This window comes from Etheostoma cragini, chromosome 9 (genome assembly GCF_013103735.1).
Source record: "Etheostoma cragini isolate CJK2018 chromosome 9, CSU_Ecrag_1.0, whole genome shotgun sequence".
In the NCBI taxonomy this organism is placed as follows: domain Eukaryota; kingdom Metazoa; phylum Chordata; class Actinopteri; order Perciformes; family Percidae; genus Etheostoma; species Etheostoma cragini.
Genome location: NC_048415.1, coordinates 7717575 through 7741850, shown reverse-complemented (window position 1 = coordinate 7741850; position 24276 = coordinate 7717575). Strand labels below are relative to the sequence as shown.

The 24276-nt window shown below is 38.2% G+C and overlaps 1 protein-coding gene across 1 annotated transcript; it reads left to right on the top strand.

Annotated features, from left to right (window-relative positions):
• Positions 1-1033: 1033 nt before the first annotated feature.
• pla2g4ab (phospholipase A2, group IVAb (cytosolic, calcium-dependent)) lies at positions 1034-23843 on the top strand. The gene is made up of 19 exons (XM_034882708.1): positions 1034-1303; positions 3237-3349; positions 4967-5048; positions 5316-5464; positions 5826-5939; positions 6461-6498; positions 7053-7197; positions 8613-8749; positions 9083-9305; positions 9581-9695; positions 11683-11820; positions 11902-11991; positions 13215-13280; positions 14101-14231; positions 14377-14488; positions 16082-16266; positions 16362-16551; positions 20270-20427; positions 21344-23843. The coding sequence occupies exons 2-19, from the start codon at positions 3332-3334 to the stop codon at positions 21497-21499; spliced, it is 2247 nt and encodes a 748-aa protein (XP_034738599.1). The 5' UTR covers positions 1034-1303; positions 3237-3331; the 3' UTR covers positions 21500-23843.
• The last annotated feature ends 433 nt before the right edge of the window (positions 23844-24276 follow it).

The following is a 24276-nucleotide window of genomic DNA, read 5'->3' as shown; positions in this document are numbered from 1 at the left end:
ATTATTATTCAATTCAATTCAATTTTATTTATAGTATCAATTCATAACAAGAGTTATCTCAAGACATTTTACAGATAGACCACACTCCAGAATTTACAAGGATCCAACAGTTCTAGTAGTCTCCTCCAGAGCAAGCAACAGTGCGACAGTGGCGAGGAAAAACTTCCTTTTAGGCAGAAACCTCGGTCAGACCCAGGCTCTTGGTAGGCGGTGTCTGACGGGGAGGTTGGGGTTAAAATAAAGAGTGGAAATAACAAAAATAGAAAAAATAGTAGTTTGTAGCAGTTCATGTTCTTTGTAGTAGTTCATGGCATAGCAGGGCACTGTGCGGCATTACAAGGCACAGCAGGACGTAGCAGGGCACGCAGAGTAGAATACTAATGTTTGTATGATAACTAGTACAAAAACGGCCACTTTTGCGATATAAACTATACATTTCCCCCGAACATCCTAATTATGTAGACCACATGTCCACAGGATGATCACTCTAATTCAAGGTATTGAAGCATCCTCATCATGTTACAAACGAAATCTGTCTAAATCATGGAGGAAATATGGAAACAAAGATATATTATGTATTAGTACATTTTGTTTCATGAGTAATTCCCTGCTAATGTCTTTTCTCTAAGAGGTGATAGCCTACAATAAAATTAATCGAGTGCAGAGAGAGCTTTCTCTCTTTTTATTGTCTGAATTAGTTATTACCTACTTAAAATGATAAAATAATAGCATATAATAGCATGATATAACAGTGCTTCTTGAGAACATTTGATTGCAACACATACTGCTCACAGAAAGAGACACTTAGGCTAATTTAATACAATTGTGTCAACAGGTCTTCTAATCAATTGGCTTAAACCTAATGGAGATGACCAGCAGACTGATCCAAAAGGAATATTTTACTAGGATGCTTAACTTTAGGTCAACCTGTGTCATGTTTTCCAAAAATGTTTATTCTCGCATCACAGTCTAGTCTTTACGCGCCCTCATGTGGACGTCGTTGGGACGTCATTGTGCATTTGGAGATCAGTCGCCTAGTCAGATTCCCCCACTGAGTCAAAGTCTGACTCTTGTTGAGAGTTTTCCATAACTCTCCAGTTTCTTTAAACCAACATTTTTAAAGTTACAATACTTGTTAGTCTTCTACTTGTATTTAGGTGTCGTTCACTATGATCCTCCTGACTGCCGGGTTTGCGTACTATTTATCTGCCGATAAGCGCCTCCTACTTCTCCAGTCCTGCAGTGGTTCAACGATATTCTCTATCAGCATGACATATTTTTCGGGATTTGCTCTACGGTCAAGGTACGTTTCCAATTTTCTTTCTTTTAGAGTGTAGTGTAATGCCTTTTTCGCAAGTAGGACAGCAGTTTGAAGAGGAAGGACAATTGTAACTAGTGGTGGTTTAACGAGGGTCTTCGTAAGAAAGTTCCCTTACAGTAACGCATCTCAGAGGACAAGGAAATGCGCTATTGCCAACACCTACAGAGCAAGAATACTTGCGAATCCAATTGTAAACATATGAATCAAATTTGCAACAGCCTGTATTATGCGCTAAATATGACATATCAGAGTGAACAGATGTCACTAGTTGCATATCAAATGATAAACACTTGCTTTTATTTCCTGTTTCATGTTTATATTATTGCAGATTGATAGCTTATATCTGCATTGTCTTACATTATCTGTAACGATGAGCATTCCATGTTACAAACTCAATCCATCAGACCTGTCAGATCTGACCTTATTCTCCCCAGCTAGAATCAGGCAAAACCTGTTTATAGTGGCCCTAACACGTTTTGTAGAACGCCTACTATTCAGATAAGAGATCCTCGATTCTTTTGGTAAATGCATAGTGATTTAATCAAGTGAGAATTATTTTTTACCTTTTATGTCTCAGGTAGGACTATACTTGTACAGTAAGACATTAACTTTCATTTCCTGCAGCTGTTGTGCATCATCATGGCTGGTTAATGTGTGCCTCTTTCACTTTTTGCATCCTCATATGAAAATGTAGCGCTGTGAAGCGTCCGGGTTATTTTGGCAGGCACAAAGGATTCCGCGGCCTGCATGCACTCATTGTCACTGCAAAACAAGGGCAGAGTGAACTGGCACTTGCAAAAGTTGGACCACTGATGCTAACTACGTGACCAGTGCTGTGAACACAGACTCCCTACGTGCTCTCAGTCCCCTCAGTAATGATACGCTTTGGTGAACCGTTGAGAAAAGGCTCGCTGACCTTGATATGCTATCTCACACACACACACACACACACACACACACACACACACACACACATACACACTACATGCAAATGTCTTATCAAGTTATCAACAAATGTTCAAACATTGTAAACAGACTGTACAGTATGTTACACACACACACACACACACACACACACACACACACACACACACACACACACACACACACACACACACCATCCTTGCCTGTCATATCAGTCAACTTTGGCATCAGAGATCCACACATTTTCTCTCTCATTATCTCTACATATGTATGTGGTATATGTATGTGCTTACACATACATGGTTGTTATTGGCCCAGCTATTTCCCCATGCCCAGATGCAAAAAGCATTACTGATATTTCTTAAGCAACTTTGGCTGTTATAAGAGAGTATTCTACACTAAGGCCTATATAAAAGCATCCAAAAGCAGAATTTTATGGGACCTTTAAAGGTGCCCTGCCACACGTATTTCATTACTTTGTGGTAATGTTTGGAGTTATACCATGGACTCTGTAACACATTTTCTGTGGAAAAAATGTCTTGGTTACCTTGTTTCAAGCCATTCTAGCGTGGTATAGAAAGCCTTTAAGAAGACACAGCCTGATTTGTGCCAGTTCCCATTAATATCCAACAAGCTAAGCAGCTTGACTCTGATTGACTAACAACTAACTCAAACAAGAGCCTGGCTATCAGCATCCTGTGACCAGCGCAATTGGGCAAGCTCATGAAACAAACGAGCTTAGGCAACATGACATCAAACTGTCCAGCTCTGATAATTGGCCTGATTTTGCCACTTATTTCTTTTTGTGGCTAGAGGTGACAGAGAAGGTAGCAATTCATTTTCACATTCACAACATAACAGAAGAAGTTTAAAAGGTTTAATTAATATGCCTGATTGTGTTGTGGTGATGTGATATGTAAATGTTCTCTGTCTGTTAAAGCTGCACTCCTGCCTTTGCATTGATATTAAACATTTTTGTTTAATTTTCCAGGTTCCAAATGCTGCAGGTCTGGACTGAGATGTCCTGAGTTAAAGTTCACATTTTGACAAAGGTTTTCCTAAAAACTACTCAATTGACAACACACAATGGCTTCCAATATAGTTGTGAGTATTGACATGTACAGTTAAACCAAACCAAGTTAAAACAGAAACAAAAAGATTCCAGTGGTTTTAATCAGCATTTTTCATTAACACTGCAGTAGGTGACAAGTTAATGTAGGTTGTTTTCAGCAACAAATATTAGAAACATTTAAACCAAATTCTCTGTCAGGAAAGGTAACATATTGAAACTACTGTAAAATATATATAAACGTATGTTAAGATTTCTTGAAAAAGACTGATAGTTCTGGCTGCCTGTGAGGATGACTCAAAAAAACTACAACTTCTTCTTAATCCAACACATGGGTTCAGTAATGCATATGTATGAAGGACAAAGGGAACATTGTTTAAAGATTAATAACCTCCAAAAGAAGCTGTATTTGAACTTATATATCTTATATATTTTTCAACATTAAAGAGTGGCGACACTAGCACAAACTTTGAAGTATACCTGTATACTATGTTTGGTAATGCTTTATAACACAAAGGTTGCTACTGGTACTTAAATGTAGGTACAGTGGAAGAAAACTTGACTAAGAGGAACAAGGAAGTAACAATTGAACATTTTAGAGGAAATTGTATTTTGTCTACTGAGTACAGTAATAGGGAACAAGCCTGCAGTTTGGGAAAAAAGGTGTTACAGTAATGAGACACATAAGTAATTGAAGTATCTTCCAATATAGATAGATATGCTACCAAAACTGTTGGGGTAGTAGGGAAGTAGTAGGGTAGGGAAAATCTCTTGGTTACATTTAAAGTATATGGATCATGTTCCCAAAATGATGAAGCTTGGAGAAAAGGAATACAAATCTTGGAATAATGAGAAACCTGTAAATCATTTGTGGTGTACAGCAATATAGGCTACTTGTTGTACACTTTATGTTCTTTGGATTGACTACAGTGTCACTTAGCATGCATGTCTTTATGGTGGAAGAAAAAGCCATTTAAACACAGGGAGAACATGCAAACTCCACACAGAAAAGCCCTACTTGGGAATCGAACCCAGTACTCAGTAGTGCCTACTTGCTGTGAAGCTTCCGTGCTAACCAAATAGCAGCAGTTACTAGTTGAGGTTCCATCCAACAGAAAATCTTGTTTTCACCTGACAAAAACTGCTATTATAAAGTGTTGTCCAATGGTTAATCCCTTAATCCTGATGGTATTCTTCTTCCACTGGGCCTACATGTAAGAACCAGTGGGAGCAGGTAGTCTTTTATTGCCACCTGACTCATGAAACACAATTACACTGTGAATCCCGGGCTGTGCTACCACATGTTTTAAAAATGAGCATTTTGCTCTCCTTTTGCATGGAGAAAGTATTTTTTGATCAGTGTGAACACAGCTGGGAAGTGAACTTTGAACTAGAGAATTTCACAGCAAATGTGACAGCCAGCGTCAACATGCCAAAAACCTCAGATGTTCTAACTGATTGAGAGATGAATGATGAATCTAAAGGGAACTCGCCTACGTCATATTTTATATTGTAACTAGATTTCCCATTCAGTATGAGTTATGCACCTACCTATCATGCGTGAGTCTAATCATTGTCATTTTTATCTTTGTGGTTGGAGAAATTTTCACACATGAGACAGTGAACTTAACTGAATGAATGTTAAATTGCAGGTGGACCAGCAGTTTTCTCACAAATTCATAGTGACGGTGGTTCGAGCCGAGAGCGTCACTAAGGGAGCGCTGGGTGACCTGTGTGAGTCTTAATTTACCCCCCCCCCCCCCCCCCCCCCCCCCCCCCCCCCCCCCCCCCCCCCCCCCCCCCCCTCCCCGTTATGTCATTCTAACATTCAAACAATATTTTCGCAAATTATTCAGAACATGCTGCATGCCCATAGTAGCTACATGTCCATGTTATTTTAACTGGAATTGTTTATGTGCTTAAGCTGAGTACACAGTATTCTAAAGTACTTTGACTTTAGGATTCGGCATTTCATTAATGTCGGTGAATGTGTGTGCACAGTGGACACCCCGGATCCATATGTGGAGCTGTTCATCCCAACGGCCCCGGAGAGCAGAAAGAGGACCAAGCACATAGACAATGACATCAACCCAAAATGGAACGAGACCTTTCACTTTATATTGGACCCTAACCTGCACAACGTCCTGGAGGTTAAGATTTGCATTTTATTGTGTAGCAATGTCTATTACAGTAAAGGATGACAAGCATTAACGTAGAGGAGAGTAATTAAGCGTTGTGGTAGAAATTCTAATACCTAGGTGAGATCTGAAATAAAGCTTCATTCAACTACAAGTCTTTGAAGTATTTAAAGTAGGATCAAAATTACTCTTCATAGTTTAAGGTCATCTAAGGCGAAATAAATAAATTAAGCCTCTTCTCAAAGTATAAATTGATCATTGTCTAATTTCTTGTCAAAACTAAATGGGACTTAATCACAAACCAGAATAACTAACAAATGGTTTTTGGCTCTAGGCTATTTAACCATTTAATGATTATGTTTATCTCAATCAGGTAACATTAATGGACGCAAATTATGTGATGGATGAGACACTTGGGACTGCGACCTATGACATATCCAAGCTCACCGTAGGCCGGAAAAAGATGGAGCCATTTCTCATTGGAAAAGTAAGACATTCAACCCCAGCAGACATAGGGAGTTGTGCAGGGGGAGCATTGATTAATGTACAGGAACTTCCTTTAAAAATTGGTTAAGCTTCCAGGTTTTACAAAGAAACGAAATGTGTGAAGATGGATTATAAATTAATATTACATACTACAACATAATATTCCATATTGCTGATTGAAGATATACTGCATGTGTACCAAGACTAGAGTGTGCCAACGGAATCACTATTTTTTTGTAGTTAATAATAACAGAATAATAAAATGATATGCTTCTAAAAAAGAAGAAGCTTGAAGTAATTAATTACATTTCTATTTAAATGATGCAATAATTCTGCAAATTATGTAAAGAATGTTTGCCAAAAAGTCTTAAATGAACCATTCCTGTCTTTTTCCTTCTTATTGTATTTTTTCATCTCATAGATTTTGTTTTGACACTTTATGTTTTCCCGTTGACAGAATCACCAACCACAACCATCTGCAACTTTACATGACAATAATCACATATTTCATTGTTTTGACAGGCAACCAAAGTATACCTAGAGATGACACTGGAGATCTGGTATGTAATCCCATTGAAATCAGAAATTATCTCACTATATTTTATTTAGTTGTACAGCAATTATTTTTTTGCACAGTTCACTCTGTGAACAACCTAAAGGCCCTTTTTTGTGAAACAGCGACACTGATATGTATGAGTGAAGAATTGTGTACACAGCTTCAAGAAGAGACAGGAAACTAAAATTAGACTCAAACAGGATGTGTGTACGCATACATAGTGTTAACATGAATCATAAGTCCTGTGGCATCATTACATAGGGGTTAGTGGGAGGATTGTGCAAGGCCATACCTTTTTGAAGGGTGTAATCATGAGAAGGCTGGCAGTAAAAGGTAAGAGGTCCGGACTGTTTGTCTGTGAATGTGTGTCACACCAAACCACCCATAGGCAGATTTTTTGTGACCTAAAGATCAGTTTCAGCATCAGCAGTAGTCTTTACATGTGGCGAGATCATATTCTATATCTGCCTCTCAACAGAAAATGTAAAACATGAGTTATTGTTTGTCTTTCCACTATTATATTTCAGTAAACCTTATTTCTGTCATTTGTTGCTGCAGTACCAAACTGGACTTGCGGTTTAGCCGGGCCCTGTGTGACAAAGAGAAGCATTTCAGACAGACCCGCCGAGAGAGAGTGATGCTGGGCATTAAGAAGCTGCTTGACATGGAGAAGCCTCTTTTTCTCCCCAGCTCTCCAGAGGAGGTGGGAAAAGAGCAACAAATTCAAGTTTTAACATGGCAACAGTTGGTATTTAAAGTTAAAACTAGTTTTAGAACATGTAATGCTACAGAAGTGAAGATTTGAGAGGCTGCTGTGTGCTGCTACTGGCTGCTTCCCCCTGATTCTAGTCTTTATGCTAGCTATCCTAACACTTTCCTAGCTGTAGCTTTAGCATACAGAGTGTTATCTTTTCTAAAGCAACAAATCAAATACGCTTATTTCACACAATTCTAAAACTATTTCTTTAATATTTCCTTTTTCTTACTTTATCTATATTTAACGTTTTTCATGTTGGTGGTGAACTTTAGTTGTCAATGCTCTGCTAGCTTGCTGCTGCACCATTCACCTAAAAGCTATGCTATTGTTTGCTGCCACTGCTACTATTTATAGAGCAGTTCAAAAGCCCCACCTCAACCCCAGCATCCACCTGTAGGCTCTGAATCTGCATTCTCCAAAAGGGAAAAAGGTTAGTAATATTGCTCCCTGCTGTGCCAAGTTTTCTTGTGGAGAGTGATTAGGTCAGAGCCTAAATGCCAAATAGCTACACTGTACATATTTTACACCTACATAATACCATATTACATTCCATGGTTATGTGTAGCTGTTGTAGCCTCTTAACACTACATGTAAATGATGGGCGGGATATGTGTGATTACTGTATGCTCTCATTCTTGCAGATTCACTCCTATTATCTGTAACACTTACTAGTTAAGATGAAGAAAACCTACAAAGAAAAATCATGCAAATGGTCTGACGTTCTTAAGTAATATGATCACAATTGCTAAATTAAAAAAACTGTTGCAAATGTTTTCTCAGCTCATGACACTAACACACATAACACTGATATTTCTCACAAACCATACAATTAGCCTCATAAACCTGCAAGTTCTGCAGCTGTTTCAGGGTGGTGTGGTTTTGGCTAGATGCCCTTGGGGCTGGCTGTAATCTCTAGCCAGGCCTGCTCATGTCTTTAACATGTTCCGGAAGCTCCGGAAGAATGAGATAAAAGTTGCTGCCTTCCCCCATGCTACAAAATCTCTCAACTCCCTATCCAGGAGGACTCTTCTGGAAATATGTCTGCCAGGATATTCAGAACTGACCACAGACTGCAGAAAGGAAGCTATTTCGCACAATGAGAATTAGGAAATAGTTGAAAATTTGAAGGCACAACATTTTTTTGCAGAGACGTGATGTATAAAGGCACAGGAGGGAAGTTACTCAACTTGAAAGAATGAGAATGATTGCGAGACTTACACTCTACTGTGTAGTACGTAATCATGTAATTAAGCATGCCTCTATCTTTTTCTGCTTTTACACATTATGTCTGTGTGTTTGTGTGTGTGTTTGTGTGTGTGTGTGTGTGTGTGTGTGTGTGTGTTTGTGTGTGTGTGTTGCAGGTACCGGTGATAGCCATAGCAGGCTCAGGAGGTGGTTTCCGTGCCATGGTCGGCTTCTCAGGTGTGATGAAAGCGCTGTTTGAGTCTGGGGTCCTAGATTGTGCCACATACGTTGCTGGCCTCTCCGGATCTACATGGTCAGTTTTTATTTCTCCTCATTCCCCCTCTTTTTTTTATGACACCTTTAATTTCAAGAAACATTCGCTCATTTTACAATTTTCCTGTTTGTTTTTTGTCCTTTTCTTCCCTTCTGGCAAACCTTTCTGCCCTCCTCTGCTGGTATAATGCTGTCACATCAAGAGTTCACCTCTGACTGATTTCAGTCCCCATCTTCATATTTGTAGATTTAACTTCCTTACAAGTGCAGTACCTCCTTCATACTTCTTGTACAAAGCAAAGTGATATTTATAGACTGATCTGAAAGCAATTTACATTGCATTGACATTTGTACAATTCTCTTTTCCCTGTAGGTACATGTCCACTCTCTACTCCCACCCAGAGTTTCCAAATAAGGGCCCAAAGGACATCAACCCGGAGCTAATGAAGAGAGTTAGCAGTAACCCACTGAAGCTGTTGCTGCCCCAACACATCACCAACTACATACATGCCCTCTGGACCAAAAAGGCTGCCGGGCAGCCTGTTACCTTTACCGATATCTTTGGTATGCTCATAGGAGAGACGCTTCTACCTGCGGTAAGAGCTACCTGACAACTGTTGGTTATGTATATTTTTTCTTATTTCCTTATTTCTCCAGTTCCTTCTTTCTCAGAAATATGCAAATCATCCTCTTCCCTTCAGTTCATGATTCATTCCCTCTCTTTTCTCTTGAACTGGCATCCCCTCGACACATGTTTGTTCCCATCCATATTTTATTTCCGCATAACCATGATAGCTATGATGAGATTAGACTCTTACTACTTGCAGAGCGTGAGTGTAAATTGCTAAAAGACTGTCTTCTCTCCCACCAGAGGATGGACATCAAACTGAGCAGCATTCAGGAGAAAATAAATCAGGCCCAGAGTCCTCTTCCTCTCTTCACATGTCTGCATGTCAAGCCAGATGTTTCTGAGCTCATGTTTGCAGGTAAATATCTGTCTTTTTGTAAGTACCTGCATGTGCCTTTACATTGAATGGTGTGTTGCATGTAAACAGTGTCCATCATATAACTATTTTGCATATGTAATGAGTAACTAGAGAGGACGAGTTTGGCCACATGCAAAACTACCAAGTTTCCTTATAATGCTGCTCCGAGAGAGAGGATGTGTCATGGTGTGGTGGGCTGTCATCTAGTGATGGCTCTGTGGTGGCTGTGCTATATCGAGGAACTAAGTAGTGTTCACAAGGGTTATAGGGTTTTTCCCATGTTGTACTATACTTCCTCATAGTTGAAACAGCCTGCACAGTACTGTAATGGCATGCTTTCTGTCCATGGAACTGACATTTAAATACAAAATACAATAAAGGAGCAGCAACATATACACACTATCTACTGACTTCAAAATGAAAAACTATAGTATTACAGTAAGACTCAAGTGGGTGTTGTATTTTGGAGACACTTTCTGTAGCTCTTCTGTAAACAATGAATAGGAGATTGACTAAAATAAACCTCATCATAAAAGCTGCAATTGGATCCTGAAGCCAAAGGAAACAGCGATAACAAAACACTGAGATAGTATGTCACTTAGGAGTGCAGGAGACTCAGTACGAAATATGTCTTCCACACAATTGTGACAACAATAGGAAACTGTATATTTCTGTCTGATGAAGTGTCAATGATGTGCAGCATCACTTTTGATATGCACTCAACCCTAAACTAGAATCACAGCTAAATTTAAAAAATACACACAAGTGCCAAGTCATTAGAAATGTGTAATAAATTAGACAAGACTTGTCTTTTGGCTGTTTCTTGACTTTTGTTTACCTAAATCCCCCTTTTTTTTTATCCGGCTCAATCGAAGATACCATATTATCAAAAGACAGCTGTGAAATTCTCTTCACATTTAAGAGGCCATTAGGTTACAGAGGAAGTAGTTCTATTGTATGTGCATTTTTCTCTGTGTATGTTTATGTGCATTTGTTGCAATGATTTGCATGCCTGAGTGTTTGTGTGTATGTGACAGCTGCTGCTGTAAAAGTTGTTGCAAATGCGACCTAATGACTAGTTGGTGTTGAGAGAAACGTAGCCAGGGCCTAAATAATTCCATTCTGATCTTTTCGACCCCTGTAGTTCCCTCCACTCTCTGTGTAGATATAATGTACCGTGTAAGTAGTCAGAACTTTTACTTAAGTAAAAGTAGCTATACTACAGTTTAAAAATACTCTGTTACAGGTAAAAGTCCTGCATGCAAAACCTTACTCTTAGGTACAAGGGTTAGATGCAGTAAGGCCCTTTTTAGAACTATAAATACATTATATTACTGGATTATAATTTTTGATGCATTAATGTGTTCATCACTTTGATGTTGCATCTGGTAAAGGTACTTTATATACTGTAGGGTAGTTTAATATATAACAATACATCATATTATATTAGTTCATAATTATTGACCTTTTGTATTAATAATCTAAACCTGCAAACTCTTAGAGATGTAGTGGAGTAGAATTTTAAAGTAGCTTTAAGAGGAAAGACTCAAGCAAAGTACAAGTACCTCAAAATTTAACTGCAGTAGGCCTACAGTACTTGAGTAAAGGTCCCCTACTGTTGTTTATTACTGACAACTGCAGACACTGACTAATTCCAAATTAGTTTTGTCTGATTTTAGTCCAATTGACAAAAATATTCAGATTTAACCCTCCATAAATGCATTTTGGCACATGGGAGATTGAATTGAAAGTGGCTATCTCCTCCAAGGCAGATTTATTTTTATATTCAGTGCCTTAGTGTAAGTAAAATATTTTTACATTTGTGTTATTTACCGACTGTTTTGCATTGTAATTCTAGTGTACAGTACAATTGCACATGGAGAGGACGTATTAGTCAGTGACAGGTACTTTATGACTATTGTGATCATATTGGTTAAAAAAATGTGTCACATTTCCATTACACTAACCCTGAGGTTTTAACCTGCAGACTGGGTGGAGTTCAGCCCGTATGAAATTGGGATGGCAAAGTACGGCACCTTCATGACCCCCGACTTGTTTGGAAGCAAGTTCTTCATGGGAACCGTTATCAAGAAATACGAGGAGAACCCGATACATTTTCTGATGGGTGAGAAAGATATTTTCATCTAAAACAGTCAGGCCATTTGACATTAGTAAACCTACTAACAGTATGTTTTCACTGTTCCAGGTGTGTGGGGCAGCGCCTTCTCCATTCTGTTTAACAGAGTGCTGGGAGTCAAAGACACAGTTGGTGGCAGCACCATGGAGGAGGAGTTAGGTACTTTTTCTGTTTTTCTTCATATGTGTGTTTGTCCTGAACTGCACTGATTTAAAGATATAAAGCCCTGAATAAATAATGCTTCTTTACAGGTTAAGTGCAAATGACATTAAACACATTCATCTGATTGATTGGAACAGCGCAGAAATTCAAAACTATTTCACCACTAAGTCAGTCTAGTAGCTGTTTAGTCACCATTGATCATCTAACATGATCTTAATCAGCAGATTGAGTTAGCTCAGTTGTCAGGGAACAGTAGGTGTTCAAATTTTAAATTCTTCCAAGGACTTGTCATCCATGTTGGCTTATATAAATGATTTTTCAATCAATAAAACAATGAACCAAAAAAGATAAGTATAAAAATATTGTTTCACAGTGATGTTGTATTTTTTATTTAGTGTGAATAAAAAAAGACTATTTCTTGCTTGTAAATATACTTTGATGAACTGGCCAATAAATTAATTATTGCACAACTAAAATGTATTTCCAGTGTCCAAAACATATTTACTATAAAATGGGTATCATCCTTTCAGTATATGTGACTATATTGTAAAAAACATATTGGGAAACTGTGGATCTCAATCTTGAACATAATCTGAAATGTGTGTTTAGTCATCTTCATTTGTTTCCAGGTAATGCCAGAGTGTTGAATCTTCTGAAAAAACAGCTTCTGCTGAAACTGACATCCAGTTGTGCTTGAATTTCCTTTCCACTTTGTCTCATGACAGAATTATTTTCTCACACTTTGGTGTCCTCACACCTTTAAAGATAGCCAACCAAAAATGTTCTCAACAGGTTTAAAACGTGGAGTGAGTGCGTGTTTGCGTGTGTGTGTGTGTGTGTGTGTGTGTGTGTGTGTGATGTTACCACAACAGTGGGAAGGTATCAGCTTTCCTGTGAATATTCCAACAGCTCATCGGATGTTTATTTTGGTTGAACGCATTTGTTTGGGGTGACCTTTAAACATTCAGACACTTTGACAATGCATTGGTTGTCTGAAAGTGTTGAGAATGTCTCCACCCAGTTTAAAAATGCTTTACTTTATCAGGTGTATTGCGTTTCTTTGAGGACTTATTTTGAAAGAGATAATAGACAGTGAATTTGATAATGTCATATAACTAAACAAAAGCATTCTGTCGGTGAAAGTATTGCTATGTGGTATGAATTAACATCCTACTGTTGAAGTTGTAACCTGATGAGTGAAGCTGTCTTGTGTCATACAGAGCAGATCAAACCACAGCACATCGTCGGAGAAGACAGTCTGGACAATGACCATGAGCCCCGTAAAGGTGAGCTAAGATACGCGTGATTCACACAAGGAGTTTACATATAGACATCTTATTGTGCAGTATGATTAAATGTTTTATGGTGCAATAGAGATGTGTCAGCAACTATTTTTACACATTAAGTCCTAGAGAAAGTAAACGCCTTAACGCCTTTTTCTTAAAATGTCCGTAGTAATGCTGCCATACCTACAGAATGTGTTGTTATGACTCGTCTACATCGGAACAGCTAATGGGGTTTCTGTCAGGGCAGGAAGAAGTGCAGAAATACATTGAGCTTTTACTTGGTACTCTGTGGTTTGCAGACAGTTTTAGTTTACACATGTTGACCAAAGTGTTTTCCTCTTCATGCTCCTTCTTGATTTCTTTTTGCAAATGTGAGCTTTCGTTGTGAGTTAATTAAAGACAGAAAAAAAGAGGTAGAGAGAAAGAAAGAGAAGGGGTGCTGTAAAATGAGTGACAGACCGTTTTTTGGGTGCAAATTAATTATTCTTGAAGATAGAATAAAAAAATCACTTTGTATAAAACTTGAAAATAATTTGAAAAAACTTAAGAAACTAGTTATAAAATCGCTTCTGGCTCTCTTTTGTTACAATCTTTTGTTACGCATCTTTATAGCTCCTGAAAACTCTCTTTTAACTCTTGTGTCTCTACCAATTTCTTAGGGAAATACTGTAGCTTGCTCTAAATGCTCCACTGTGTTCACCTGCTAGTCAGTAACTGTGTTTGTCTACACATTGGTGCCACCACTGGTGTAAAACGTGTGCAAAGATTGCTACAACATTTGATTTTACAGTATTTTCTCTGTCATCATTTTGTTGCTCAGGGGGGACAGAGAACCAGGATGGAGAAGACGATCGCACTGCTAAGGCTAAGGCTAGCTGGACTCATCGAATGTTTTCGTCACTTTTTAGTGACTCATCCTTATTCAACACGAGAGAGGGCCGGGCCGGGAAGGTAACTCAATATGTTTATTCGTCACAAAATTATACTATTTTGTAACACTTCAGTAAACACTGCATGTGCTCTAGCTGCATTTCTTTATTTCACTTTTTCTGTAACAATCTTTTTCTCTTTATAACCTATCTCACCCTGTTGCCAGGTGCATAATTTCATGCTGGGCCTAAACCTGAACACCAGCGTCCCATTCTCTCCGGACAGTGAGGTCAGATGCTACGCCCCCGTACCTGAGGAGGAGGTGGATGCTGTCACAGGTAAGAAGGATGGTCACAACCAACTGCTTTTATAGGTCGGGGTAGGCAGTTATATTTTGGCATCATTGAGCAACAATTCCATAATAACCTTTCAGCATATTGCTATTTAAGTGGTCAGAGAGAAAACTAGACTTCTGCACCTTCTCTTCGCTCTGTTTTCAGGCTTTAGAATCTAGCCCATGGAGGGTGACTTTGGCCAATAAATCACAGGTCATTTTAGAGGGAGAGCCTTCTTATTGGGTGTTCTACAAATGCAGTTGTGCATGTCTGATTCAATGGTGGACAATCCTGCAGAAAAAGTTGCTTTTTCAATATTGGCAACAACTGTCTACACTCTAAATTAAAACAAAAAAGCTGGACTTATCAAAAAGATGGTCTAAAAGAGAGTCTGACAATAAATGCAATACAAAAAAGTGTCAATATCTGTGAAGCATCTCAGAGATAGAGAGGAAATGTTGCAAACAGTTGGCCTTCAGCTAACTTTAGGCAAAGGCTCAGAGCTGCCACTAATTTAAGTTCACGTCTGTGTGGCTTGAGCCTCAAATCACAGTATGTCATCCCAAATTCAAATGTCAGGCCGACAAGTTTGCAAAGAAAACGGGACAGCATCAGGATTACAATCATGTATGTGAATAACATGCATAGCCATCAGTATGATGGAAATCATTGCATGGGCTAATGTATAAAGCGTCAGGTGGGAGAAGCTTAGGACGGAGGGAAGAGCTGCAGAATAGCTTTTTGTTTTTCATGAAACTCTACCCCGGCTTAAATTATCAAGAAAAAGAAAAAAAACGAAAAGGACATAATTATTTAACAAATTGTGGTTTTGATTCTCCAGTTTTTGACAGTCCTGTCTGGCAATGTTAAAGGAACTATATCAAGACCGATTATGAAATTATATTGAAATATTTGGAAATGGACAAGAAAAATTAATTTGCAAGTAGATGCAATGTGTTAGGTGTGGAGCTTTTTTGCTGTAAGCAGCAGTCTGTGATGAGAGCAGTGAGAGTGAAACAAAACAATAAAGTTGTTGGCTAGAAAACTAGAAGAATGAAATGTAAGATGCCAAAACGCTCGGTTGAGCTCAGGTAATCTGCATAGTTTGAGTTCATTGTAGGTTAATTACTACAAGCAACTTCTTTTACATCGCATGCATTTATTTGAACCCAATTGTTAATATAAAAATATTGCTTAGCACAGCTTTAATTAAAAAAGACATAAAAGACATTTCTTTTGGAAGAGTAAGGTAGCTTTGCTACTGGTACTGAAACACAGATGTGGTTAGTACATTTTTCAAATGATACCCAGCCCTATACTTCCATCAAACATTATAGGTGAGTCATTACTCAGTTAAATTGTTTTTTAAATGTTTTTTTAAATCTGGTTTTATATATTTTAGTCTATGTATTCTTACATACGTCTGTATGATTGTTGTATTTTCATTTTCTTCATGTATGTAAGTATGTAAGGAACTACGACAAATGAATGAATCTCAAGCTAAATCTGGTTGGGCGTGTGGCATGAAGTTTTGCTGCAGACATTTTCCCGATCATATTCCTGCATCATATATGTGATTTAGTGTGATTTTCTCAGACCCAGATGAGTTTGATCGTATTTACGAACCTCTTGATGTGAAGAGCAAGAAGATCCACATAGTGGACAGCGGCCTGACCTACAACCTTCCCTACCCTCTCATCCTGCGACCAGAGCGTGGTGTCAACCTCATCATCTCCTTTGACTTTTCTGCACGACCCAGCGACACCAGCCCCCCATTCAAAGTCAGTGTCTAAACTCTTTTTACGGTCATGAATTGCTAAAAATGATTTGTGCAAAACCATGAACAGCTTTTCTTATTTGTAAATGTATGCCACAGGAGCTCCTGTTGGCCGAAAAATGGGCTCGAATGAACAAGCTTCCATTCCCCAAGATCGATCCCAAAGTCTTTGACCGCGAGGGCCTGAAGGAATGTTACATCTTTAAGCCAAAAAAAGGCGAAAAGAACTGCCCGACTATCATCCACTTTGTCCTGGTCAACATCAATTTCAGGACATTCAAGGCACCTGGTAAGTACTATATGTGTGTGAAGGTTTCCACAGAATGTGAGGAGGAAAATATACCAAGGCTCTTTGTATCATTATAATAATACTGTCTTACCGTCATAGCACATGAGACATATCTCCCATAAAATGGCACACTGTAATTATTCGGCCAGCAACATACAGTTTTTTATGTTCAGCCTGAAGTTGGGCCCCTGATCTGAGTGACCCCAATAAACAAAGCATCTGCTCAGGGCCTCTGTGGTTTTGTTGTGGAAATGGTGTGTATGTCTTCAAGCATACTTGCAGTCTACTGAGTGTGAATGTGTGTGCACAGGCACAGATGTGGACCACAGTGTGTTTAGTTTTATAAGCTACTCGGGTGAATTATGGTTCCTTAAGGAGCCAGGTGCCGGTAGGGAATCTCTAGCTCCAGTGGGAGAGCTCTGTGTGTAAATAGGCCATATATTATGAGCAATACGTAGACACACTATTTCCACTATCTCCATCTCATCTGCACTGCTGCATCTTTGCATTCATTAGGTCTTCAGCCCACATACTTCCTCAGTCTGTTTATGGAGGTTACATTAGCTTTTTGCGCTCAAACCCCAAAGACATCTGAGGGAAATACACCATAAATGGACTTCCCGTTTGAGGAAGTTATTCAAGCCATTACGGAGTTGGTTCACCGCTGTATATGTGGATTTTCCAAAACCACAACTTCTTTCTGCATGTGGTCTTTCATCTTTATTCCAGTAATAAAAAAACAATCAGAATCAATGTTCAACATAATGGATCTATTTTGAATATTTAGCAGGGAAGTTCATTTTATGTTTTAAATATGTCAAATTTGAGGCAGTGGAATATGAGTGGAACAAAAAAAAAATTTTCATGGGCTGAAATATGTGCGAACAGAAACTGAATTTGAATCATTTACATTTGAATTTGAATCATTGCATTGAAATCCAGAAATCAATGAAAATTCAACTCTCTATATATCTTCACATTCAGTTCACGCAGTTCAAATTCAGTTCACAAAATTTAATTTCAAGTTACTGTGACAGACAACCGGGTACTGGAAGGATGAAGGAAGAGAAATCGGGCGCAGATCAATAGATAGACAACGTTTCTTAAACTCAAGGATCTTTCCTTCCACCTCAGGTCCTTCAGAGGTCAGGGTCCTGTGCTGCATTTGGAGAACACATGGAATAGGCTAGCAAGTGCACGTCATTTGTGCACGATGCATTTCAAAACACTGGTGCTGTTCATTTTTTTTGTTGAGATAGAGAAGGTGAATCGTTGTCAGAACGCTTGCAGTTGGAAAAAATACTGTCAGCAACTTTGCCCTCAACATGCGGTGGTAAGTAACGTTACCAACACTAATAGGCATAATGTAAGCAATAGTCGTTAGCTCTTATTTATCCCTTGTCAATAAATTAAAAACTCGTGAGAGCTCATGTTTGTAGTTGTCATAACACTTACTGGTAAGGAGAATTGCATTCATTAATCTCAATTACATTAAACTGACAGTAGCTTACAATTTACATTAGCTTGTATTTACTGCATACATGTAGCATTAGCTCATTGTTCAGAAGCTTTTTAGCTTTCAGACAAATGCAGTGCAAAATATGATCAGCAACTACAAGAAGGTAAATGCTACCAGCTAATGAGCTACCACATGATATGCAGTAAATTGTTTCAAGGTTCAAGTTCAAGTTTCAAGTTGTTATATGCACCTTGGTACAGAGTACTACAGCAATGAAACATAATATGCATTTTTGCACTCTCTCAGCACCATTCAACAATAACATTTGTAATAATAACATTATTAATAATAACATAAATAGACTTTAAAACTTTAAAACAGCACAGTAGACATAGTGACTAAGTGACTAAGTACAAGCTACAGTCCTCCTTCCTGCTGTGTGTCCATCATTCAGTAACCTTATTACCTGGGGGTAAAAACTATCCCTATAACGTGATGTGCGCGTTGGGATACTCAGCAAACGTCTCCCTGATGGAAGGTGGGAGAAGAGATTGTGTGCAGGGTTGCTAGAATCCCGCATAATACCTCGTGCCTTCTTAGTACTGCGTTTCCAGTAAATATGTTGCAGTGGTTCAAGTGGAACGCCGATGATTTTAGATGCATGCTTTAGATGTGTTGACAACCTTTGTCAAAAGATTAAGGTCATGTGAACTAGACTTGATATACTCTCAATTATACAACAGTAAAAGTTCTGTAGAATATTAAGGGACAAACCATATTTCTTCAGACACCTCAAAAAATATAGCCTCTGATGTGCCTTCTTAATGCATGTGCCTACAGGGATGAGGTGAGTAGCTTGATCATGTGGTGCCGCAGAAATAATCTGACCCTTAATGTGTAGAAAACTAAGGAGGTCATTGTAGATTTTAGGAAAAACAAACTCACAAATACACCTGTCTATATTAAAAACTCTCCAGTGGAAATTGTCAACACGTTTAAAACCTTAAGACTGACATCACCTGGTCTTTCAAGACAATGATTGAGAACAATCCATGACACTGTCAGGTCTCAGCTTTCCAAAGGGGGCGGTGCATGCTATGGAATGGAATGGCTATGGAAATGATGGAAATCTAACTTTTTGTGACATGTTATACAAATATCTAATCTGCCCAAACTTTCGAAACCCACTGTACCTTTCCTGCGGGAACAATGAGCTGCCTCATGTATGCTAAATGATAGATATGGCCTAATCAATTCTTTAGAGGAAGAGGAAGAGAGGCGAGACACAATAGGGCCAGTCTTGACCTCTTCACATAGAAAAAGAATGAGAAATAAAATGCATATTTTATCTAACCTGACTACATAAATAGAAATAAATTGTTTTCAAAACATTGTTTTTAACTTTTTAAAACTCAACAGTATCTACCTTATTATCAATAGCAATTTGTACCAGCATTAAAGTGTTTAGCTTTACATTAGTGTAACACATTAACAGTGATAACAAATGTACAGCAAACACTAAAGATACTTACATTTAAATGATTATTGCGCTGTCAGCAATTTGGGAGCGCAAAAGATACACATTGATCTATGCTCAATTGCTCTTCCTTCATCCTTCCAGTACTCAGATATCTGTCACAGTAACTTTTTGTGAACTGAATTTAAATTGTGAGAACCGAATGTAAAGATAATTTATTGATGATCATATTTGATTGGATTTCAGTTTCCAAACAAATAAATTCAATTTTAAACTATACCATTTAAGTTCAGTTTTTTTATGCAATTATTCAAGTTTAACAATACAAATTCAAATTTATTGATTCAAGTTCAGTTTCAGTTGGCACATATTTTAGCCCATAATCGTTGACCAAACAAGCCCACCTCAACACGGTCTAGTATTAGCATTTCTGGAGATTCATACACATCTCCTGAGCTTAATTTGCACATGGAGTTTGCAAAGATTTACATTTTTTTCTAACCACTTAATGGACTTTTTAATTCATGTTGACATAAAAGTTTAGTTTCTAAGTTCATAATTGGCACCATAAATCAATTAATCAAATAAATCAAAACCAATATATTTAGTTGTTTCCAAGGTCAAGTTTGAATTTATAATCTCCAACATGAAAGAGAGGTTCATTGACAATTCCCTGAAAAACATCCCCTTTGCAGATGAATATCATGTGAAATGATCAAAGACTCCAGCTTAAAGCATTTTACTTTTTTAAGTAAGTATTAAACGTATTACTTGACTTACAGGTGTTCCCAGAGAGACCGAGAAGGAAAAGGATTTGGCGGATTTTGACATTTTTGACGACCCTGAGTCACCATTCTCCACTTTTAACTTCCAATACTCCAACAAGGCCTTCACCCAACTCCATGACCTCATGGAGTTCAACACTCTCAACAACCTGGAGGTCAGTTGTGTCCTTTGTGATTTCACTACAGGATGTTTACATGGAGGGATGCAAAAGGTTTTGACATCAAACAACAGGAAACAATAGTTACGTCATCAGGGGGTTGAACAGGGATTCAGGGCTTAGTTACATCGGCCAATTTATTTTCAGTAATTCCCTCAGTCATTCTTTAGTAATCCACCTTCATTCAATGTTGTCAGTGGGGGATTTTAACATTTTTGCGTTGTCACTACCAAATATCAGTTTGTTGTGCAACATCAAACATTTTCAAATTCCTAAGGCCTGTCTAAGACTAGATGCAAGTTTTGTCTAGTTCACAGTAGGTGTGTTACTGTAAGAGGTCAGACTGACTTATACTCACTGTATCTGACTCACTGCTGGGTAAGGATGTGATGCAATGACTTTTTATATCACTGGATGGTAAGCTTATTATGCCAGACATATACAATTAATACAATAGAGATGCCTGGACTCTGCAGATTTAAGCACAGTTAGGCCGATGCACTCAATGTAGTTACATTTGTCAAATCTGCCCAGCAACACCAAATTGTTGGCAATTTAGGCAGCATTAAATAAAAACACTCCACAGTAACATACTTCAAACTAATTTGTGCATACGGATCTTGTACATTTAAGAGTGTTGTCATACAACATTTCAAGCCATGCTCGGGATAGTAATCTAACACTATTTTGGATCGGATTTAGTTTTATATCAGCAATGATGGATGATGTTAAAATCCCTAGTGAACCAAAATACCACTTCTCATAAACATTAAATGATAAAACACCTGATTTTTGAAATATAGCTTAATGGATTTAAGTACATTTTATTCAAAATATTTTTCTCCTTGATGATACAATATTGATTGATGCAGTGTGGTATTTTGGATTTAAACCCTGTATTTGTCTCTTGCAGGTGATTAAAGAAGCCATCAAGGACTGCATTGTGTCCCGGAAGGAGAATCCCTGCCTCTCCCATCCTTTCTCCCTCAGTGCAATCCCGAAAAAGAAGTTTCTCAAAAGAGATAATCTGGCAAATCCCTGGAACCTCCTAGGAAATGATAACCAGTAGCCTGATCTAAAACTTTACATAAAGTGGACTTTGCATAAAGTGGGATTTTTGTTGATTCAGTCTTTTCTTTTTGGAAAATGCTATGTGGATCTCTTTTCTGTATACTTTACATCATAATTTACCTTAACTTTAACGTTTACTGGTAAAAACATTATGATAGCATTCAGATATACAACAGAATGAGAATTTTCATCTGGCTTTATTTGCACAAATGTGACTGCTGGGAAACTGTTGGTGTTTATTGGCCACAGACAGCTGATGTCTAGTTTTCCTTCAGGCCGTGAAAAAGACTGGATGTTAAAAATCAACTTACTTAACATTATGAGTGACTGGATTCTTACAGCAAACATTTGGCTCTTTCAAAAACAACAGGATATTGTTTTTGGGTCCTTACTTTTGTTTTGTTACTAACTGAGAAACTATGCTATTTCTTAGTTCTTCATGTGCAAAAGAAATATCCATCTCAGATCTTTGTGTTTATTTATTTCACTTAAATGCTTCATGTGAACTTTCTACTCTTGTTGCAACATTCCTAATTCATGTGGACACCTCCCGCCTTTATGTCATCCTGCCTAGGGCAAAGCTGCATTTTCATATTTTCTATGCCTTTTTATGTAGCTATATCTAAATTAAGCTTGGAGCTGTGTGAATGCACTGTAAGCAGCCTTGCCTTTACCTGTAACTGTTTGTCAGCTGAACATTTTCCTTATTGACTTCAAGACATGCAAAGAACCGGATTGCTCGTCTAAACATGAAACCCTGTTCGGAAACATGGAAGAGGAGCTTGTAACCATTGTTTTTGTTTGTTGGCAACTCCTAAACAGGCCAAGCACACCCCCTGGATACCTCAAACATCTCAATGATGCTTTCCGACTTACAAGAAAGGAGCAGTCCATGATCCCTGGTAGGGAGTGTCTCATGTTAAAGCCACCATTTTGGAAAAACAAAACTTGATGCCATAGAAACAGCCCCGCTTTTTATCTCTTTCTCTCTATCTCTGTGACTATTTTCCTGATCATGTTATTTCAGGCTGCCTTTTTGATAAAGGGACGGTTTGTTATTCTTGGGCCGTTTCCTCCAACAAACCCAACTTGCTGCAGGACTCCCCAAACGCCCCTATACAAATAGGTGGGGCTGAGGTCAGGCTGTGTGCCGGTGGTGGTGAGTGTTATCACGAGACTTGCTGCAAGCTGAAAAAGGTGGCTCTCTCCAGCATTTGGAATTTTACACACTACACCTACACCTGCAGCAGTGCAGGCCTGGAATCTGACATACTACACCTATACCTGCAGGGGCCCAAAGGCCGCACACAGAGCTGTGAAATTTCACACTGAAGCACTTCCAATACCTATATGCTCATGTTTCACCCCTGCTGGTTTGGAAGAAACTGAGAAGACAAAAAAGGCTTTCTGCAGGAATTTATGACCCTCCAACCTTTCCAACTTGCCTTTGTGTTTATTTTTTTTAGCAGATTATTTGTGTCCTTTTTTGCATGTTTATGTTTTCTGCAGTTTACAGGATTGCCTTATGGGTTTTTTTAAGAAATAGTTTGGGGAATACGTTTATTTGATTTTTTTTATTCAATACCACTCTTATACAGTATCTGTTCCTTACAGAGAGCAAAGTCATGAATCCACGTCTGTTCTACAATCTTGTCGCTTGTCAATAATGGCTAGAGTATATTTGAGACATCCATAGATAAAGTACGAGTCCAAGTTCAGAATGCAGACCAGTCTTATTTATAGGCTTCTTTATATGTCTCTTTGTGTGTGTGCAGTTTACACACATAACAAAGAAAAACTGGAACATCTTAATCTTTTGATGATGGATATTTTGACCTTTTAGAGCTAAGTTAAGCTAACAGGCTGCTGGCTGAAGTCGTATATGTGAAAGACATAAATGAGAGTGGTACTGATTTTCTGTCTAGGTTCACAAAAAAGCAAATAAGCACATTCCCAAAATGTTGGAATAGTCCTTTAAGACAAAGTTTATAAAGCATCATAACAAGCATTCATCAACGTATTTGACATCTTGTAAAACTCTGTGAGCTATCATGTTACACCTTTATTTTTCTTCATACCATAAGGTTATTTAGCCTAATTTAGACAGCATGAACGAGCTGTAGTAATTTTATTTTCTTATAATATTCTCATTTTGCATTTATATCATATTGACAATGTTTACAAATGTTTCAGATGCTTAACGGTCAGTTTTAGGGAATCAAGACGTGCACATTAATACTTAATGTGATCATTAACTATTTGTATTAATACAAATGGCAAAGCATGAGATGCATAACATTTATGTGCATCATACAAAAAGGATGATAATAAAAGAGAGAATTAATTTTGTGTGTAATGTTTTCTGTTAAAATACTTCATATCCTTCCTTAAGCTGCGAGACACCTCCTGAAATAACAGATACGTATAATAGCAGATACGTAAAAAAAGAAGTGCAGGGTCACTGTTCCAGTGTGTTGTTTCCTTTGTTTGGCTCTGTTACGGTCCCTTTTTGCCTTGGTTCCTCCAAATTCATCCATTTTATGTTACGCCCAATCTTACAACAGGCCTGGTCGTTAAATATGGGGGCTCATCCGGGATCTGAACCCAGGACCTCTCGCAAAACTCTTGCTCTGTTGTTATCTCTACAACATTTTGAAGTCTATGTTGGTTCCACTAATCTGCCTGTCTCTGTATATACTGATCATAACCCCATTGTCTTCCTGTCCCGCATGTTCAACTACAACCAAAACAATCTTTGGGTGCACTGAACCTATA